Here is a 17,866-nt window from a genome sequence, read left to right on the forward strand (position 1 = left end):
TGATGTAACGGGGGAGATAGGAGGTTAGTAGACTGACCATATCCCGATATATCAGAAAAACAGAGAGTCTGTAGAGACTCCACTGAAACTGAAATATATACATGAACATTTTAGATTGAATTTCTTTGTTTACTGAATTTAACAGATAAAAAAAAACTGAAATATAATATTTTTCTGCAGATTTAAATCTAGTTTCTCTTTATTTTCTACTATATAAAGAGTATACTACTTAAGATGTAAGTGTATATAGTACCTGTTATATTCAAGCTGTGTACCTTAAATACATCTCACGTTTTAAATAAATACATAGAATCACAATTACAGTTTCAGAAACATATAATCAGGCTGTCAAAAACACTTATATCAGGATGTCTTAATCGACAGACTCGATACTTACCCACTAAATATCAAATATCCTACTGAGAGCATTTTCAAGATTGGTGCGTTTTTCTTGTATTTTACGTGTAAACATACACTAGGGTAAAACAGTTTGACAGGGTAGCGCAGCTAGTCAGAACACCGGTGTTCTGTCGAGTTGTGTCACATTGTCAAATCGTGCTATCCAAGTATATGTTTAACTGTAAAAATACAAAAGAAGCACCATATTATAGCATGTTCCCAGAAGCCCCAGTAGATGTAAGTTTTTTTTAAATAATAATTATTGTATTTATTACAATTTACACTTTGTGCAATGACAGCGAGTCCAGGTTGTAACTGACTTATTATATATTTTTTAAAAAACGCATGCGCAGTGCCTTTAGGAAGCATGTATCGATGGGGAGCATAACTTGACAGAACACTGGTGTTCGTTAGCTAGCTAGCTAAACTACACTAAACTACACACTCTTTAAAGCACTATGGTATTTGCTGCTTACAAAAATAACAGTAAATCAGATTTTCACACACAATTTTAGTCAACATATTAAATAAACCATCAAATACGGAGATAGAAGCAAAAACCGTAGTTAACTTACTTCAGATACCGTCACCGTCTCAACAAGCGTTTCATACAGTGGGCGTGTTTTATTATGGGCGTGTCATGCACCAGCGAGGGATAAGCCTCTGTTTTGAAAAGAAAGCTTAAATAATTGTATTTAATACATTTTATCGTTGTTTAATTGTGAATTTTATATTAGATTAATTGTTTCATTTAAATATTTACATTTTAAATTATTTTTTATGGGTGCTCTCACACTATTAAACCATTAAATCTCAAAATTACAATATTTGTATTTGGAATTTCGAAGAAATGTTGTCCGTAGTGTATAGAATAAAACAACAATGTTCAGTTTACCCAAACAAATACCTATAAATAGCAAAATCAGAGACACTGATTTAGAAACTGATCTAATTTTTTTTCCAGAGCTGTATTCAATTTAAAAACATCAGCATTTATACCGCGTGCCTGGGGAGAAGAGGAAGTGACGTTGCTTAGTTACCGTAGCTAGACAACCCACACACTCTGCTGCTTTGAGAGTTCACGAGCTAAGTTAGGCTAGGCTAAATTAAGCTAAGCTAGGCTAAGCGTAGCCCTGTCAAACCAGACGGCTGCGATTCTGAGCTGTTTTAAGGAGAAACGAGCAGAAATGACGATTATACGTGGTTATTCTGCGAAGCTGGACGCGGCAGAACACATAGGATGATGGTTTAAGGGTTAAAGGTGGGCAAAATGCTAGTTTTTCATACGTTTTGTTGTTTTAATGTGGTTTAATGTAATTTGATATAATTTATTCAGCGTTTTAGATGTTCATATAAAGCTTTTGTTGTATTTTATTTTGTGCTGTTATTTTGGTGACTGAATTAGCTTTATTTTCATCAGCTTGTTATTAAACTTTCCGTTCCACCTTAAATGGTGCAGCGGTTCCATTCTGGCGCCTCATTTAAGGTGGAACGGAAAGATCCACTGCAAAAATGATTATGCATTATTTTCTAGTTGTTTTAAGAGATTTAATACGTTAGAAACGTCACATATTACTCAATACACATAATACATTAATTCTTATTGTCCTTTAAAATATTTGTTTTGATTTCAACGTGTAACGTATTTGATGTATGTTAGCTAGACAACCAACCTGGATCATTTAGTTAGCTAGCCATACCTGCTTGCCAACATAGAAACAAGTCAGTCCCGTGGGTTTCCATGCTTCAGTAAGCTGTCATGGTTAATTTTCCATCACTCTGATTATTATTACACCTGTGTCTCCAGCTCCAGTTCAGGAAGTCCACATTGTACGAAAAAGGAGTTTGACCCCATCTTCTCTCCTAAAAGGCTTTATTTCCCCTCAATTTTGAAAACGTTGGACCATTGCTGGGAGGTGAATCAGATCTGATCTGATTGTATTCAGCCATGTTAGCTAGCCAGTTAGAATTATTAAGGGGCATGTGTTGATCTTAGCTGATTCTTGGTTCTGTATCACACACTCTGCAAAAAGCTGCAATGTTTAGTAGTTCTAGTATTAGTAGTATTAGTAGTTGCGGGTCATTCTGAACACTGCAGTTACACTGACATAGTGGTGGTGAACAGTAAACAGTGTGAGTTGTGATGATATGAGTGGATCAGACCATCAGTGCTGCTGTGTTAAACACTGTAACTCTAACTGTTCACTCTATTAGACACTCCAAGGTTGCTTCTCCATCATGTAGAAGTAAAGTCAGGGAAAGAAGCTCATCTGTTGCTGCACAATTTGTGTTGGATGTCTTCTAGTCCTTCATCTGTCCCATAGGGCGTGGCCCACAGGAGGCCCACTGAATCATGAGGTGTTTAAAAACTCCTGTTGTGTCTGATTTACTAATGGTCCTGTGGGCCTTACCATACTACAGACAGACTACGGTCCTGTGTAATTTATAGAAGAACAAAGTGATCCTATCTCATCATTGGAGCTGAAAAATGGATATCAGATGTAGAAAGAATGAGGTGTTCATACTATGTTATGCTTGATCAATGTATATTGTAGGTTATGAACAATTTCTGTCCTTTTCCCTCTCCAGTGTCGAAAGAGGGTCCATCAGAAAGAAGGATCAAGCGATGTTTAGCCCAAAAGAGCTGGAGGGGGAGGTGGATCATTCCTTCTTTGACAGTGATGGGGAGGCTGGAAAGGTGGTACATCAGTGTCCAGAGGAGACTCAAAACCCCCAATTAGAAAGAAGCACTGAGGAGGATGGAAAGCTGGAAGCAGAAAACCAGGGTCGAGAAAGCAAGGAGTTAGAAGAAGAAACACTGAAGGAAGATTTGTCCCACCTTCGCATTCAGAGTGAACCTGATGGTCACTCTAAATGGACTAGTGAAGCAAAAGAGAATCCGTCTGGGAACAATGTTGTGAAAGATAAAGAAGGGCCGGAATCTGGAAGAGAGGATTCTGATGCCTCTTCCAGGAAATCCTCATCATTGCCAAGCTCTGATAGGTCGAAATCCAGGAAAGGAAGCCGGTCAGATGACTTGTCCAGCGTCCGCTCCTACTCTTCCCTAGACTCGCATTCTGATTCCTCGCCTGAGGATGGAGAAGATGAGGCTGTTTTGAAAAATGATGATGAAAGTGAGAGTGATGAAAGAGAGAAAACTCTGGAACGTCCGCTCATAAAACGCCATTCAGAAACCTCCAGAAAGTCCCCAGGAAAGTTTCGAAACAGGAGTCGCAGCCATTCACCATCATCATCGTCAACGTCTTCCGAATGTGAAAGTTCCAACGGTGGTGATGGAAGAAGACCGGGTCTCTCACACAAACCGTCTTTCACCCAGGCGACCTCTTCACCACGCCGATGGCCTAGGTCAAGTTCGGCCAATCAGAGAGAGAGAGTGAAAGTGTCAGACACTGTCGAATCTGAAGATACGGTAACCGATGTTACTCCTCTCTCCACTCCAGACATTAGTCCAGGCCAGTCATTCGATCTGACCTCGCTCACTGAACCCACGGTAACAGCTGCTGTGCAAGAGCAGGAGATTGTTACCAAGGAACCGTCAGTGACTGAAGTGGATTCGGAAAAGAGGAGGAGCTCAGACACGGATGGAGAAGAGAGATCAGGTCAGTGTTACGGTTCATATGTAAACAGTACAGCAAAAAGCAATAGCATGTCAAAATAACGTATTTTCATTAGACAATATATATTGTCCCAGAAAGAATTGATATATACATTATTATTGTCATTTTAAGACTAATATATGCCACTGATATAATAATATTAAAACAAACAAAAAAGAATAAGCGATATATTGAAAATATGTAAAATTATAGAGGTTATGTCCATATGTTGTATAATAAATCGGTAATGTAATAATAGACACAGGCCTGTTCCCAATGGATCTGCTCCACTGCCTGTATAGATAGTGTACTGTATGCTGTTGAGCCAATATGTAAAATGGTGGCCTGGTCAGGTGAGTTCTGTTTTTTGTTGTATCATAAGAAACAACCAGGAATATGTTCCATCACCTCCCACAGATCACCTGATCAGTTCCATTTCACAACTTGCAGCACAAATTACAGAATCTGCTAGAATGTCTGGAGTGCTCTTTTCCACAGATTTCACCTTTTATCTTCTGTCATTCAGAAGGAGCCGTTTTAGGTGGCACATGCTGCTGGGAACATAATGTTTTGGATCATCAGCGTAGTCGTTGGATATGTTATATAATAATGAAATTAACATTAAATCAGAAATACATTCTAATTAAGCTTGATTTGTTCACTTGCTCTAGCAGTGCTGAGTGCAGGGAGAAGGGTGGACAGCGCCCTGGTCATCACCAGCCCCAGCAGTGCGTCCAGCAGTAGTTGTATTAGCCACCGTCAAAAGAACTACTCCTTCACCAACGATGAGGTGCAGCGGATCGAACGTGAAAATCAGAGACTTCTGAGGGAGCTCTCTCGCTCTTCTCCACGCTTACGAAGAGAAGGGTCCGCCTGCTCAGCAGCTGCTGTCACCCAACATGGTGATCCCCCCACTGCTCGCATGTACCACAGTGCTCTCAATAGGCAGCGAGAGCAACAGCGCATCCAGCGAGAGAATCTGGTCAGTGATTTCAGATTTTATTTAGTCTCACTTTCCCAAGTTCCCACTCATTACCAAGGACTTATCCTATCACATGATGCTATCAGTTAAATCCAACCCACTGAAATAGAGAGGGGACAGTTTTGCTGTGTTGAGCTGTCTACTACTATAAAATAAATATTAATTAATAAAGTGAAAGGAAGCATTTAGCATCACCTATCAAACTTGGTTAGACACTACTCAATCTCATTTAATAATCAAAGTAGTAAAAATAGAAATAAAAAAATAGTTTTTGCCATCACAGTCCTGCAACGTGCTGAAATCAACCCACTAAGCCCACCGCTGTTAATGACTAAGCACCAGATGTCTACAGTATTTGCTGTAGCTACATTTGATTTGTTAAATTAAGTCACGTTTTGATTGGTGAACGGACTTGCGCAAGGTCATTTGGATTGGTAAAGAAAACTATCAAAGATGTGTATGAATAAAGCAACAGAAAATGTGCAACTACTCTTTCAGAGGACAAAAGTGTAATGGAGTGAATGTTACATGTTACTAACCTTCTGTGAACATGTGACCTGAGTAGCACTTCTGAGGTAAATCTATTATTAGAATAACACTACTGAGGTAAATTTGCACTGTGTACAATCATACAAAATACTAAAGTGCAGCATATTTAGTGCATGTGTATATTCTACAAATATTATCATAAATCATCATAGTAAATGATGAGCGGACTGCTTTTAAGGCAGTGTAATGCTATTGTCACGATATGGATTTTTACTGTGCAATAATATATTGTGTATGGTACGATATGGCACACCTCTGATGGGCGCACACGGACAACATCCAAACAGAAGAAAGTCACATTTTTCATTTACACATACAGCTCTTCCTGCTAAATGCCCTGAAATGCTTAGGTTTATGGCTCATATATGAAAGATCATGATCTTGGCCATTAAAGTGTGTGAAACACTGAGATTCTGTTCTTTTTTGTCCACTAGAGGGACTTTAGCCTTACTCTTAAGTGCTCCCATGTGTTTTGGCAGTGTTATTATCTTCATATTTTCAAATCGATATGTCTCATCAGCATTTGGGTTAATAGGATTGCTGGTACACAGGGCTATTATTCACTGTTATTACATTAATATCGTTTTATCCCTGTGTCTTGGGCTGAGGATATCTTTTTAAGTGTATGTAAGGAGTGGTTGAACAGAGGAACTGCAGATTTAGAGAAGAGACAAGCAGAAACAGGTGGGGGGAGACTGCCAGTGAAAGTGCTCACCACCCTCCTTACCCCCCCTCCCCACACACTTCACACCCAGTATTCATTCAGGAACTAATCTACTGCTTCTTCACACTGAGCATTTAAGAGTGTACACTTGATTGCAGAGTGTGAGTGCACTTGAAGGGATAGGGTCTGATACAAAAATAGAGTTATAATATCTAAACTATGCAATCAGCTATAATATTAACATCACCTTCTTGTTTCTGTACTATTCATTTGTTTTGGCTCCACTTATCATATAGGAGCAATTTACAGGTCTATAATTACAGATTGTAGTCCTGTATCTGTTTTTTCTGTATATTTCTTAATTATCATCCTTTCGCCCTTCAGTTCTTCTAAAGTCAGGACCCCAGGAGAGAAAACCTGCTCTGCTCTTCTCTCCTGTGGGGTCCTGACCATTAAAAATAGGGTGAAAGGAAGATAATAAAGTGTGCAGAGAGAAAAAGATACAGGACTATAGTTTATAATATGCAGTTATAACAAGGTTTTGGCTTTTAATAATTTGGGAAGTTGGGATTAGGAGTTTCTTTGGACAATCAGTGTTGGGCTTAAATTTGTGTCAAGGTTACGGACGGTGTTAAAGTTCTGAAAGTTCTCAGAGTCTTGTGGTGTCGTTGTTGAGTAACTGCAGTGACTCTTAAAGTTGGGACAGACTGTACCCAGTCACAGTGTAATCTCTCTCTCTCTCTCTCTCTCTCTCTCTCTCTCTGTCTATCTTACTCTTTCTCTGTCTCTTTCTCTCTCACTCTTGCTCTATTCTTAGCTCCAAGGAATAACCTGATCCACCCTCTGACCATTTTAACCCCCTTCTATCAGACACTCTTAGACATACACACTTTTGATCTTGTTTTTTGGTCCCTATCTGTGAAAATTGTAATACAGTTTACTGTCAAAAAAATATCCGGGCATCTCAGCTCATTTCAGCACAAGTTCAGCAACTTTAAGGCATTCCAGCTTGTATAAGCTCTACAGATAAAAAGCACTACCAGTAGCATAAGACTCTCTACAATACCCAACACATGAGTGTAAGGTGTTTTTCTGAAGCCGGAGTTCCAGAACCAGCGTAACCATCGAGCATCTTTACCTGACCTCACCAATGCTCTTGTGGGGCTTAATGCAATCAAATTCTTGCTCCAAATTCTCGTGTTACATTATGTAATGGAATACCTTCTTAGAAGAGTACTGGGTGTTACTGCAGCAAACCTCCCCTGTTCATACCCCTGATTTTAGAATACAAACACTGAAAGAACAGATGTCTGCAAACATTTGGACATCTAGTACCTATATTAATAATATAATTATTCATCCAAAAATAGGCAAAGAACTTTTTTGGTCAAATAATTTATACTGAAATAGGAACTATTTATTTTAGGTAGTTTTGTTTCATTTGTATGTATGCCTGCTGGCATATTCAGATATTTAGTGTCAAAAGCGTATGTTAAAATATTTTCAATTGTAATTGTTTAGATGGCAAAAGTTAATTTAGGCTTTTTTAATTGTCCAACTGTAAGTTAAGGAGATTTGGGGATTTAGAGACCTGTGAAAAAGTACTTTTAAGTCAGGTTAATGTAAATAAATAGCTTTTGTAGTATAGGTTTTGTTCATTTTCTTATTAATGAGGAGACTAGGCCACTGACCACTCTCGTCCGTTTAAGAATAAAGTCCCACCCTCCAACAAAAAGAGCTAATCAGCTTGCTTTTTTGCTGATAGCCAAGGAGAGTCAGAATGCTGATAGAGAAGCCCCCTTGATTGGGGAGATGTGCGCAGGCACAGTGGCAATAACAAAATCATGTTTTTGTGCATGGTTGTCTCGAACACTATAAACTGTTCATAACATTTTTTTATCAGTGATTTAAAATATGTTTCTGAAACAGTAATCCAACCTTCACTGTGACCTCTTTATTTTTAAGGAATTGTAGTGAATTGCAAGATTGGGACTCCACTGAAGGCCTCTTGAGTTCCTCATGTCTCTACGGAAGCTCTGTTAGCCCTTACCCTTGCTCTATTTCCAGTGACGCTTTCCTCTGCGGCTTTCTGCTTACTGTAGGGTTTCCAAAGCACTTCTCAGTCTGTCTTGAGGAGGCATGACTGCTGGTGACATTCTGATCCCGAGCATCTGGTTATTTATACCTTCAATGGGTCACGTTAAACTTACTTACAGACCTTTTGCATCGGTCCAGCCTCTTGTATATTGGACTATAGTGTTGTGGTTTTGGATTTTGCAAGATTTAAGGTAACAGATTGAGAAGTAAACAGCAACTAATGATGGGTAAAGGTTAGCGTCAGTGTTGGGCTTGATGTTGAAATAAGAGTTGTGAATGATCTTGTAGAGTCTATTTACTATAAGGCCAGGGTCATGGACTTGGTCCAGGCTATAAAGAGACTGGCTGTTGACCTATACACACTTTCTGACCTGTGAAGTCCTAAAAGTGTGGGAGTCGTTAGGGGCATTCAGTCCCAGTGACGTGCCCCTTCTGTGCCTTTCTGTACGTAGATTCAACTCAACTCAACTCAACACTAGGATTAATATTAGTGGTGTCAATCGAATAAAAATGTATTTGTATTAATCACAACAATGTTTAGTGATTAATCATGATTAAAATCATGATTTAAAAAAAATGAGTGCTGTTATTTCCCTGTCTCCGCATACTGGCACAACATCCTTGCAACGTCTAATTTATTCATAAAAAAACAAACAAACAAACAAAAAACAACATAAAATAATGAGGTCTGGTAGGTTTGTTGGGTGTTTGATTGATTGTTTTTGACCATATTGAAAAAAAAAAATTAAAATAACCTTAATTAAATGTACTCTCACCCGAGAGGTCGCTAAATCCCCAAATCCAAAAAAAAATGCGATTTTGGATGTATTTTTAATTACATGAGATTGGTCCAGTGTTGTTAGCAAGATTAGCATAGCATCTCCTGCTGTAAACCAAACAATACACCCTAAATACAGATCAGGATTAATAACTTGCTTTAAAATAATACTGCTTTCATCCTGTTAAAGTAAGTGCTTTTGCTGCAGTTATTAGACTATTATATCCATATATTTTACTACTATAACTCTTCTTAACCTTTATGCTTCTGTACTATTTGGTAGAAGAGGGACATATAACCCTGTAGGTGGTACCCGTAATTTAACCATTAAAAATGAAATCATCATGAATAATGAAAATTGAATCTGATTCTCTTTTTTGTGCATATATATGTGTTTGTATGATAGGCCCTTCTGAAGCGTCTGGAGTCAGTGAAGCCCACTCGAGGAATGACCCGAGCAGAGCAGCTAGCAGACTATCAGCGCCAGGCAGGATATCTCGGAATACCCGCCCCACTTTCCAGACCCCCTTCAGGTACATACATGCCCATCTGCATCACTAGTTCACAAAATTCTGTTATATTGGCCTCCATTAATTAATCTCAATGGAACAATCTTGTCTGCAAAGGGCTGGTGTGACTTCAGGGTTTTATTCTAACCAAGAAAAACCACATGTGATCCAACTTGGAAGCCAGTTGCTCTCAGGTTATTTGGAATGGAAAATCACAGCCACACCTGCCTGCCCTTTTTGGATAAAACTAAACTTGATACATTGAGCTCAAATTATTGAATCAGGCTCAATAGTGCTGAAGTGTTTATAAACTCCAGCAGCACTGCTGTGTCCGAACTACTAATAACAGCACAACACACATTACAAACTCACCACTGTTTTAAAAGCTTTAATAGATATTAGTGCCCTAAGTGCTCACAGAAGAGGTGGGTCTTCAGCTGGCATTTGAAGATATAAGATGATCTGCCATGTTGCTTTTTTATATTCCACAGGAAAAGGATCCAGACCCTGTAGTTCAAACAGCCCTCGCAAAGCAAGATCTGAAACGGCGAAGTCCAGTAGATCCACAGCTTCACCGCCGGCCTGGTCCTAAATTTATGTTGACTGATGCTAGGTGTAAATCATAAGTGTAGGTTTCCAGCATTTATCTTTAGGTACATGGAAGTCCTCTTAACCTTCTTGATTGTTTTTGATTGTCATTACAGGAACTTTGAGAGCCTATTGTTACTAAGTTAATGAGGTCCTGCAAGCAGTGGCCCTATGCTTTTTGAACACACACTCTGCTCTGGTGCATTTCAGCAGGACAATGCTCGTCCACACACTGCTGCAGTTTTATAGGCTTGTCTACTGCAAAATCTGCAGGAAATGTGTGAGGATATTTGAGCTGCATGGGATTAAATTAAATGTCTGGCATCCAACACTCTTTCTTTAATGATGAGTGCATATTAGACATTCTCAAACATAAGTCCTAGCTGTCCTTGATTTACACATAATACTCACAGCTCAACTCATAAAGGACTTGACAATCAGCTGCTGAGTTAATTTAGATGTGTCAAAGCTACTACAGGCCTACCATATGATTACGACAAAGACCCATGGCTTAACTGATCCTAGATCTTTATATTGAAGCTATAAAGCACTGTACATTGCACTCTAACTGTTTTAGAAACATATGTAGAGTATAGTATATAGTTTTCACAGCTCAAAGATGTTTAAAATACATTCCCTAAAGAGCTGAAGAGCTAAACAGACTGTGCCTATCTTTGTGCAGCTTAATACAGAGCCTTTATCCTTACCCTTGGCGTGTTTGACGTTTGAATATATGATAAATATAGACGTATGAGTTTAAACATGAGTTTACGTTGTGGTGTTGACTGTCATTAGAGCATATGTGTGTTGATAATACTGTTGAAAAGACAAAAATATATATTTGATATTGTTTTGGTATTGAAAAGTAAATAATAAAATAAAGTAATTTATTAAATGTCATCTGTTTATTAATTTTTATATTCTCGTTTGCTTCTGGTCAGGTAATCTATCTGGAATCTGTAGGAGAAATGCAGGAGTAGCCTCTGGACGAGGCACGAGTCCTGAATCAGTTCAATACCACACACACACAGGCATACACTCAGTCTCCCACCTGCTGTGATAAATAGATGTGTCAGTGCTGTTGGTGTTCCAGACCGTGCAGGCAATGCTGACCCCTTTGACTCTCATTAACTTACACACACTTGCTGACAGACGAAAGTCATTGGTGTTGCTGGCATGTGGAGAGAGTGACTGGTTATTGCATTGTAATGCAGTTTGACCCACTAGATATATCTGTAACACACCCTCCTCCTTCAGAATTAGTGTCTAGAATAATGTCAATTGTTTCTACATCCATTATCCATTTTTTCAGCTTCACTGATTATATAGAAGCAGTTGGGTTTTTAAACACCTCAGTGTCACTGCTGGACTGAGAATAGTCCACCAACAGTGTCCTGTAGGAAACACCACCCTGTGAGTTGTTGGTTAATTAAGTGTACATTACAGGTGCATTTAAAAAAATAGGATTTAATTGAAAGTAATTCAGTTCAAAGTGTAAAACTCATATATTACAAGATCTACAGTATTACACACAGAGTAATCTATTTAGGCTAATGAAAACGTCAGTATCTCAGAAAATATTAAATTAAATTTTATATAAGACCAATTGGTACTTTTGGCAGTGTAGGCAATGTGCCAAGTCCTGCTGGAAAATGAAATCCGCATCTCCATAAAAGTTATCTATTTGCGAACTGAATTACTGAAACAAATTAACTTTATAATGATATTCTAATTCAAATATTTGTCGACACCCCTTTTATAATTGCTGCCATTACTGGATTACACAGATATGAAAACACATGCCTTTCTAGTCACTTCAGAGAATTGCAATTGTGTATACTGTGTACCTTTTTTTACTAGTGAGAAAAACCCACAAAAGCAAAAAAGTGGAATTATTTATTTTTATTTTTATTAAAAGAACATGTATAAGGTGGACAATGCCACGAAAAACAGTCGACCTTCCAGTGTACAGCCGCTGCAGAGCCCTCCGCTCTAGCACTAGCCATGGTTTCTAAATGGAACAAAAAACATAAATAACCCAAAAACTAATTTAAAGATCTCCAAAAGTACCAAGAGTAGTCGGAACAGATGGGAACATCTGAGGTACGATGGTAAGGGTTTAAACATATTTACACAGGTCTAGGAGTGGGTGATGAAGTGGCTGCTCACATTCGCTCTTTCAAACACTCACACATGCGCCACAATCTGGGCTGGTTTAGTTTAGTAGTGGGACGTGCTTTTATCCCTCTCCTTGTGCTGGGTGGTGGTATCACGTTACACGGTTAAGACAAAACATGGTGTTAAGGGTCTCCTCCTTCAGTGGGACAAATTTGGATAGAGAATGTTTATGTGTACTTCTTGATCTCATCATAGAGGACAAGCACGAAGGCACCGCCCATGCCCCTGAGCACGTTAGACCAAGCACCCTTGAAGAAGGCTTTTGGGCCCTCATCTTTGGTGATCCTCTTCCAGCAGTCGATTGTGCCCTTGTACATGATGTCAGCTATTGGGAGAGAGAAATGCATGTGTATTAAAATATGGAACTGAATGTAACTTTAGGAATGTATCAAGATATATCCCAACCCTGACCTAAGAGTACCCTATACCAGTCATTAGGGAACTCGTATGCCAGCCTACGTGACCAACCTCTTCCTGGAGAACTACCTTCCATCCAACTTTAACTCCAATCACCAATTAATCCCACCGGATCCATCAAAATACTGACCCAAAGAGTGCATAATCAATTGAATAGATAGTGTGTTAGATAAGGGGTGAGATGGTAGGTCTACAGCAGTAGGGTTGATGACCCAGGTCCTACAGGGTCCAGATTTTGGTCCCAGCAGTACACAGGGATAGAGGCCCAACAAAACAACTTCTACACTAAGGTACCTTAAACAGTTGCAGAGCAAAGATACTCTAAGGCTATTGTTGAAAACTAGTGAAACATATTGTGAGAAAACCTGTCTGGCTCACCTCCTTTGCGTCCAGACTGCATCATCATACGACGTCTGACAGTATCGAAGGGATAGGAGATGATGCCAGCCACTGCTGTGACAGTCTGGGCGATCATCCAGCTGACGACGATGTGCGTGTTCTTGGGGTCTGGCAGCATGCCTGGAAGACAAGGTCCACCACCATTGTTAAGCCTTACTGTTTAGACATTCACTAACAAAAATATTTACAAATGAACTGCACACAAAAGTCATTGTGTGGAGTTCCCCAATCCAATCTTGGGTTTGGGTTGGGAATAGCTGGTTTACAGTGTAGCAAAGACAGTTGGGTGTGATGTCTGGTGGCATCCTGCACCACTTACCTTTAGCTGTGTCATAGATACCGAAGTAAGCAGCTCTGTAGATGATGATGCCCTGGACAGACACGTTGAAGCCGAGGTAGAGACCCCTGACACCATCAGACTTGAAGATCTTTGCGAGACAGTTGCCAAGGCCAGTGAACTCTCTTTCTGCAGTACCTTTTCCAATGTCAGCGGCCAGCCTGGTCCTGGCAAAATCCAGAGGGTAGACGAAGCAGAGGGATGTGGCACCAGCAGCACCACCGGAGGCCAGGTTACCAGCGAAGTAGCGCCAGAACTGCTTGTTCTTGTCCACGCCACCGAGGAAGACCTTCTTGTACTTGTCCTTGAAGGCAAAGTTGAGGGCCTGAGTTGGGAAGTACCTGATGACGTTGGCCAGGTTGCCTCTCCAGAACGACAGGAAGCCCTGTTCCTTGGGGATTCTTATGGCGCAGTCGATGATGCCTTTGTACTGCATATCGGCCGTGATCTGCTTGCTGGCATGCTGGACCTACGCCAGGAGAACAATGGATAGTGTTAGATTCGCCCACATTTTAAACTTATGACGGTTAACGTTTTATCACAGCTTTTTACTCAGGTTCGCTAAGTTGTATAGGTTGTACAAAGTCTACAAAGGTTCCTATATAACTTTGGGCAGTTTTTATAACTTTGGGCAGTGGATTAGATTAAGCTAGTCTTGGGCTGTATGTACAGCATTTGTAACTAATTTTGAGATTTATCATTGAAAAAAGAACATGGTCTTGGACTTGATTGAATCCCTATCCTGCAAACTGACCCTAAATGCTTAGGCTATATACACTATGTACATCAGCTGCTGCATGCTTGTTCAATGCACATTCCTACACTGGCTATTGGATATCAGGTGTCTCCAACCCTTCGTCCAGGACACCCACCATCCTGCAGAACCTAATCTGCTTCACCTGCTTCCGTTAAACAGGTGTAATAAACCTGTGACTCTTAGAACAAACTTGATGAATCTGGATCAAGTAAGGTTTCTTTGACCTTCCAGAGGCGTGTTTTGCTGTGGTAATGACCACATTACCCTTTTTCATTCCAAGAATTAGATCTGCCCTGATCTGCACGAGCGGGAGTAAGCTGGGGAAGGAAGAGTAGGGTAAGGTTGGGGGGGTTGGGGTTTGCAGGGTGCGTAAGTATTAAATTGCAAACCCTTTACTATTCTTAGCTCCAAACACGTTTTTCACTGATCTGAACACACATGACTGCTTGCAGGCGAAATGTGACTGGAAAGAAGTAAGAATATAACTGCACCATAGAAAAACAAGACTACTTTTCTAACATTTCTACTTAGGCTCTTTGTCTTAAACCTTGGGAAACCAAGCGTGGGTGAGAGTACCACCCTAGCTTTTAGTTTAGTGAAAGTTAAGATCTGACTTTAAGACTGAAGCTTCAAAACCACCTTGATGAACCTCTTCTTGAGAGACCTGGATAAGGATATAAGGATTTTACAGCGGCTTCATGAAGAACCATATTTATTCTTCTATGGGGTCGCTGAAAGTATGCTTTATACCTTTATTTAGGGAAGTTTTTGTGCAGTCTGGATATAAGTTACAAGAAAAGTTCTGATAGGCTACATCTTAAGTGTATCACAAAGTTTTACTCTGGAAGAGGAGCACTGGAACTGCAAAGGCAGCATACCTGTAGCATTTACTAATACTTGTACCTGTTTAATCCCAACAAATGGACTGTTATAACCTATTCTATCTTACCTGTACCAGCAACCTGACCTACTAGGCAAAATCCTACCTACTGGAAGTCTGCCTCTTTACGCCACTCAGTAATAAGTGTAGATAGGAAGATAAATAGATGAATCTGGAAACTTCCCCCAGCATATAAAACAGAAAAAGAAAACACCATCACTCTGCCTCACCTGGAGCAACAGCTTGACTCTCTCAATGGGCGCAACAGCTGTTTTGGAGATGGCAGCGGCGATGCCACCGGCCAAGAAGTCCTTCAGAAAGCTCACCACTCCTTCAGCCATGGTTCTTTAGTCTTTTAGCACACACAGATCCAGCAGAGGCCTCCCTCCCAGATTCCCAGCGCCTTCCAAATGGACGAACCCTGTCCCTCCGCGCGCCTAATAAAAGCAAGGGCGGGTCTCGCGAGAGCGCAGCGCTGACGGACGCGTGGGCATGTCGAACCGCGAGCCGAGCGCGAATAAATTTCCGAGGGCAGGGGTCGACCCCCTGCGCCATGCGTGAACGCGCCACGATTTGGGGACGTTTAAAGGACGAATTGGGGTCTCAGTGGGGTCTCCTCTCTTGACATTTCTGCAGACATATGGCTTAATTGCACCGTGCGTAATCGTGTGACACTTGCTTTTTACGCACGAGCGTTCTGAAAGGGGAGAACGTGAAGTGATTGGACTTGTTTGGTGCAAAACTAACGGTTTAATGGAAACATCTATTTGACAGCGCATCCAGGTTCTGCTAGTAAAGAAAAACAGGGATTTATATGATATACATGTTTTAATAATTTATAACTGTCCACTACAAAGTGATGAAGACATCTTTGGTGCCTTTTGATGCCTTTATTTGGATGATGGAGGCTGGAGATCATCTTTGCTTTGGGTTTCAGATCTGCACTATAAGACACTGCGTAATTACGCACTAAAAAAAAATAAGTACAGACTTGTACTTAAAAGAGTGCAAAGCTTGTCCTTATATTGAGGTACAACGTGTTGTACCCATGTTTTTGTACCAGTTAAGTTTATATAAAGATTATAAACATTATCATCAACTGATTATGTGTCAGAAACTTGATGATCCAAACTTGTCTGGCTGTTAAATGAAAAAGTATAATTAAAATATATATTGTTTATTAGTCCAGTGATGAATGCAGAATACTGAATGTACCTTTTGTCTAGTTAAATGGTATAAACCTGTACTTTCTGCTGTTAGGAAAGACCTTGTTCTTCAATGGAAACACATCTGACCCTCTCAAGACCAATATAATACATTTGAGGATACAATTATGAAAAGTATACCTTTGGGTATAAGAAAGTACTTATATCGTACATCTCACAGTGCGCGCAGACAATACGTACGATTTTTACCGTGGTTTTGAATGTTGTTTGGTTGTTTTTCCTGCGTCTTATCGCACGATAGCCAAAGATCATTGCACAGCAATTTAGCTGTTGCACCATAACATTAAAACCAGATAGAGGTAAAGAGAAAATAGAGTATGATTACCAAGCTGGCACTTGGCTGACCTTCAACGATGACATGTGGTTGGAATAATGGAAGTTATTAAATTTGAACAACGTTAAATAAAAAAGAAATCATGGAGTATTATTTACTTAAAAATATTTTTTTATATATAAAGAAAAAGATCTATATAGAAACATTAACAATCCAAGCGTCATATGCAGCATTGCAAGATAAGGCGTAATTACGCACAGCGCGTCCAAAAAAAACACACGATTTGTACCGGCGTTTTGAGCGTGTTAATATTTTTTTTAAACCTGGATGTTGCTGTTCTTTCCTTTTCTTTTTTTGTTCGTTTCTTTTTATTATTATTATTTTGTTTTAGTGTTATTGTTTTAATACTTTTTGCTAATGCATTAAAATGCGTGAACATCGATTTTAATTGAATTCAACATTGATTCAATCTTATGGTTTTATATGTATGGTTTATATTATACTTAAATTTACTTAAATATGTGTATCTTGTGTAATTATATTCTTATATCCTATAATGTGCTCTTACAATGTAGTAAGATACATTTAAATAATAATATTTAATATTAATATAATAATATTGTGGGAAGCTTAGAGTTTAGAGCCCCAACCTTTTAAACTCTTAAAATGAACATAGATTCAGTAATAAACCCACTTGTGTGAACAACGTACAACATTTTATAAAATGTGAAATTATTTGTTCTGTTTTTCCTAGTTGTTACCATGAGCAAAATTGACTACACGGTCAGAGTAATGTTTGTCTATAGCCTAAGTTAAATTTCTGGACCGTTTGAGGCTGAATTTGGCAAATAGAAAATTGGGTGTTTTTTTTTTTTATTGCTTCCCTTGACAGTTTTTCCATTTCTGCATCTTGTGACAAAAATCTGATGGTATACTCCAACCTACCTTTGTTACAATAAGCAATATTGAAAGAATTAAAGGTATCTTTCCTGAAATTGGTTGAAAAATATTTCTTCCTTACTACTCTCACCACACCTAATTTCTGTTTTTTTTTTTTTTACATTAAACGATCAGACACCCTATACAAAGAATGTGTTCATTATACAATAATAACGCTGTGAAAGTGTAACACTGTGGTGATAAGAATCGTCCAAGCAGAAAATCTCTTCAACAGCGCCTCCTGGAGAACTTTGGTGAACAGAACTATTACCACAC

At 39.3% G+C, this 17,866-nt stretch overlaps 2 protein-coding genes across 4 annotated transcripts; one reads left to right on the top strand and one right to left on the bottom strand.

Moving 5' to 3' along the window:
• Nucleotides 1-1,418: 1,418 nt before the first annotated feature.
• On the top strand, nucleotides 1,419-11,083 carry cfap97 (cilia and flagella associated protein 97). Of its 3 annotated transcripts, none has more exons than XM_007232794.4 (5): nucleotides 1,419-1,660; nucleotides 2,989-4,019; nucleotides 4,688-4,998; nucleotides 9,493-9,619; nucleotides 10,087-11,083. In XM_007232794.4, exons 2-5 carry the CDS (start codon nucleotides 3,026-3,028, stop codon nucleotides 10,185-10,187), a joined length of 1,533 nt encoding a protein of 510 aa, XP_007232856.2. In that variant the 5' UTR covers nucleotides 1,419-1,660; nucleotides 2,989-3,025; the 3' UTR covers nucleotides 10,188-11,083. The 3 variants fall into 3 exon arrangements, with proteins under 3 accessions (XP_007232856.2, XP_007232857.2, XP_022537397.1); XM_007232795.4 differs by having other exon boundaries at nucleotides 1,421-1,660; nucleotides 4,691-4,998; XM_022681676.2 differs by lacking the exon at nucleotides 1,419-1,660 and adding an exon at nucleotides 2,152-2,315.
• Nucleotides 11,084-12,070: 987 nt separating this feature from the next.
• On the bottom strand, nucleotides 12,071-15,568 carry slc25a4 (solute carrier family 25 member 4). Its single transcript, XM_007232796.4, has 4 exons — nucleotides 15,382-15,568; nucleotides 13,497-13,983; nucleotides 13,157-13,297; nucleotides 12,071-12,686 (listed from the first exon to the last, which is right to left on the bottom strand). Exons 1-4 carry the CDS (start codon nucleotides 15,490-15,492, stop codon nucleotides 12,529-12,531), a joined length of 897 nt encoding a protein of 298 aa, XP_007232858.1. The 5' UTR covers nucleotides 15,493-15,568; the 3' UTR covers nucleotides 12,071-12,528.
• Nucleotides 15,569-17,866: the final 2,298 nt, after the last annotated feature.

The sequence above is a fragment of the Astyanax mexicanus genome, chromosome 25 (assembly GCF_023375975.1).
Source record: "Astyanax mexicanus isolate ESR-SI-001 chromosome 25, AstMex3_surface, whole genome shotgun sequence".
Lineage (NCBI taxonomy): Eukaryota > Metazoa > Chordata > Actinopteri > Characiformes > Acestrorhamphidae > Astyanax > Astyanax mexicanus.

What these genes read in the sequence shown, in the direction of transcription:
- slc25a4 (XM_007232796.4), bottom strand. Translation starts at nt 15,492, where the DNA reads ATGGCTGAAGGAGTGGTGAGCTTTCTGAAGGACTTCTTGGCCGGTGGC. An exon ending in GAGTCAAGCTGTTGCTCCAG is followed by an intron (nt 13,984 to 15,381) that starts GTGAGGCAGAGT and finishes CTCCTGGCGTAG; the next exon opens with GTCCAGCATGCCAGCAAGCA. An exon ending in GCAGTCTGGACGCAAAGGAG is followed by an intron (nt 12,687 to 13,156) that starts GTGAGCCAGACA and finishes CTCTCCCAATAG; the next exon opens with CTGACATCATGTACAAGGGC.
- cfap97 (XM_007232794.4), top strand. Translation starts at nt 3,026, where the DNA reads ATGTTTAGCCCAAAAGAGCTGGAGGGGGAGGTGGATCATTCCTTCTTT. An exon ending in GCATCCAGCGAGAGAATCTG is followed by an intron (nt 4,999 to 9,492) that starts GTCAGTGATTTC and finishes TTTGTATGATAG; the next exon opens with GCCCTTCTGAAGCGTCTGGA. An exon ending in ACTTTCCAGACCCCCTTCAG is followed by an intron (nt 9,620 to 10,086) that starts GTACATACATGC and finishes TATATTCCACAG; the next exon opens with GAAAAGGATCCAGACCCTGT.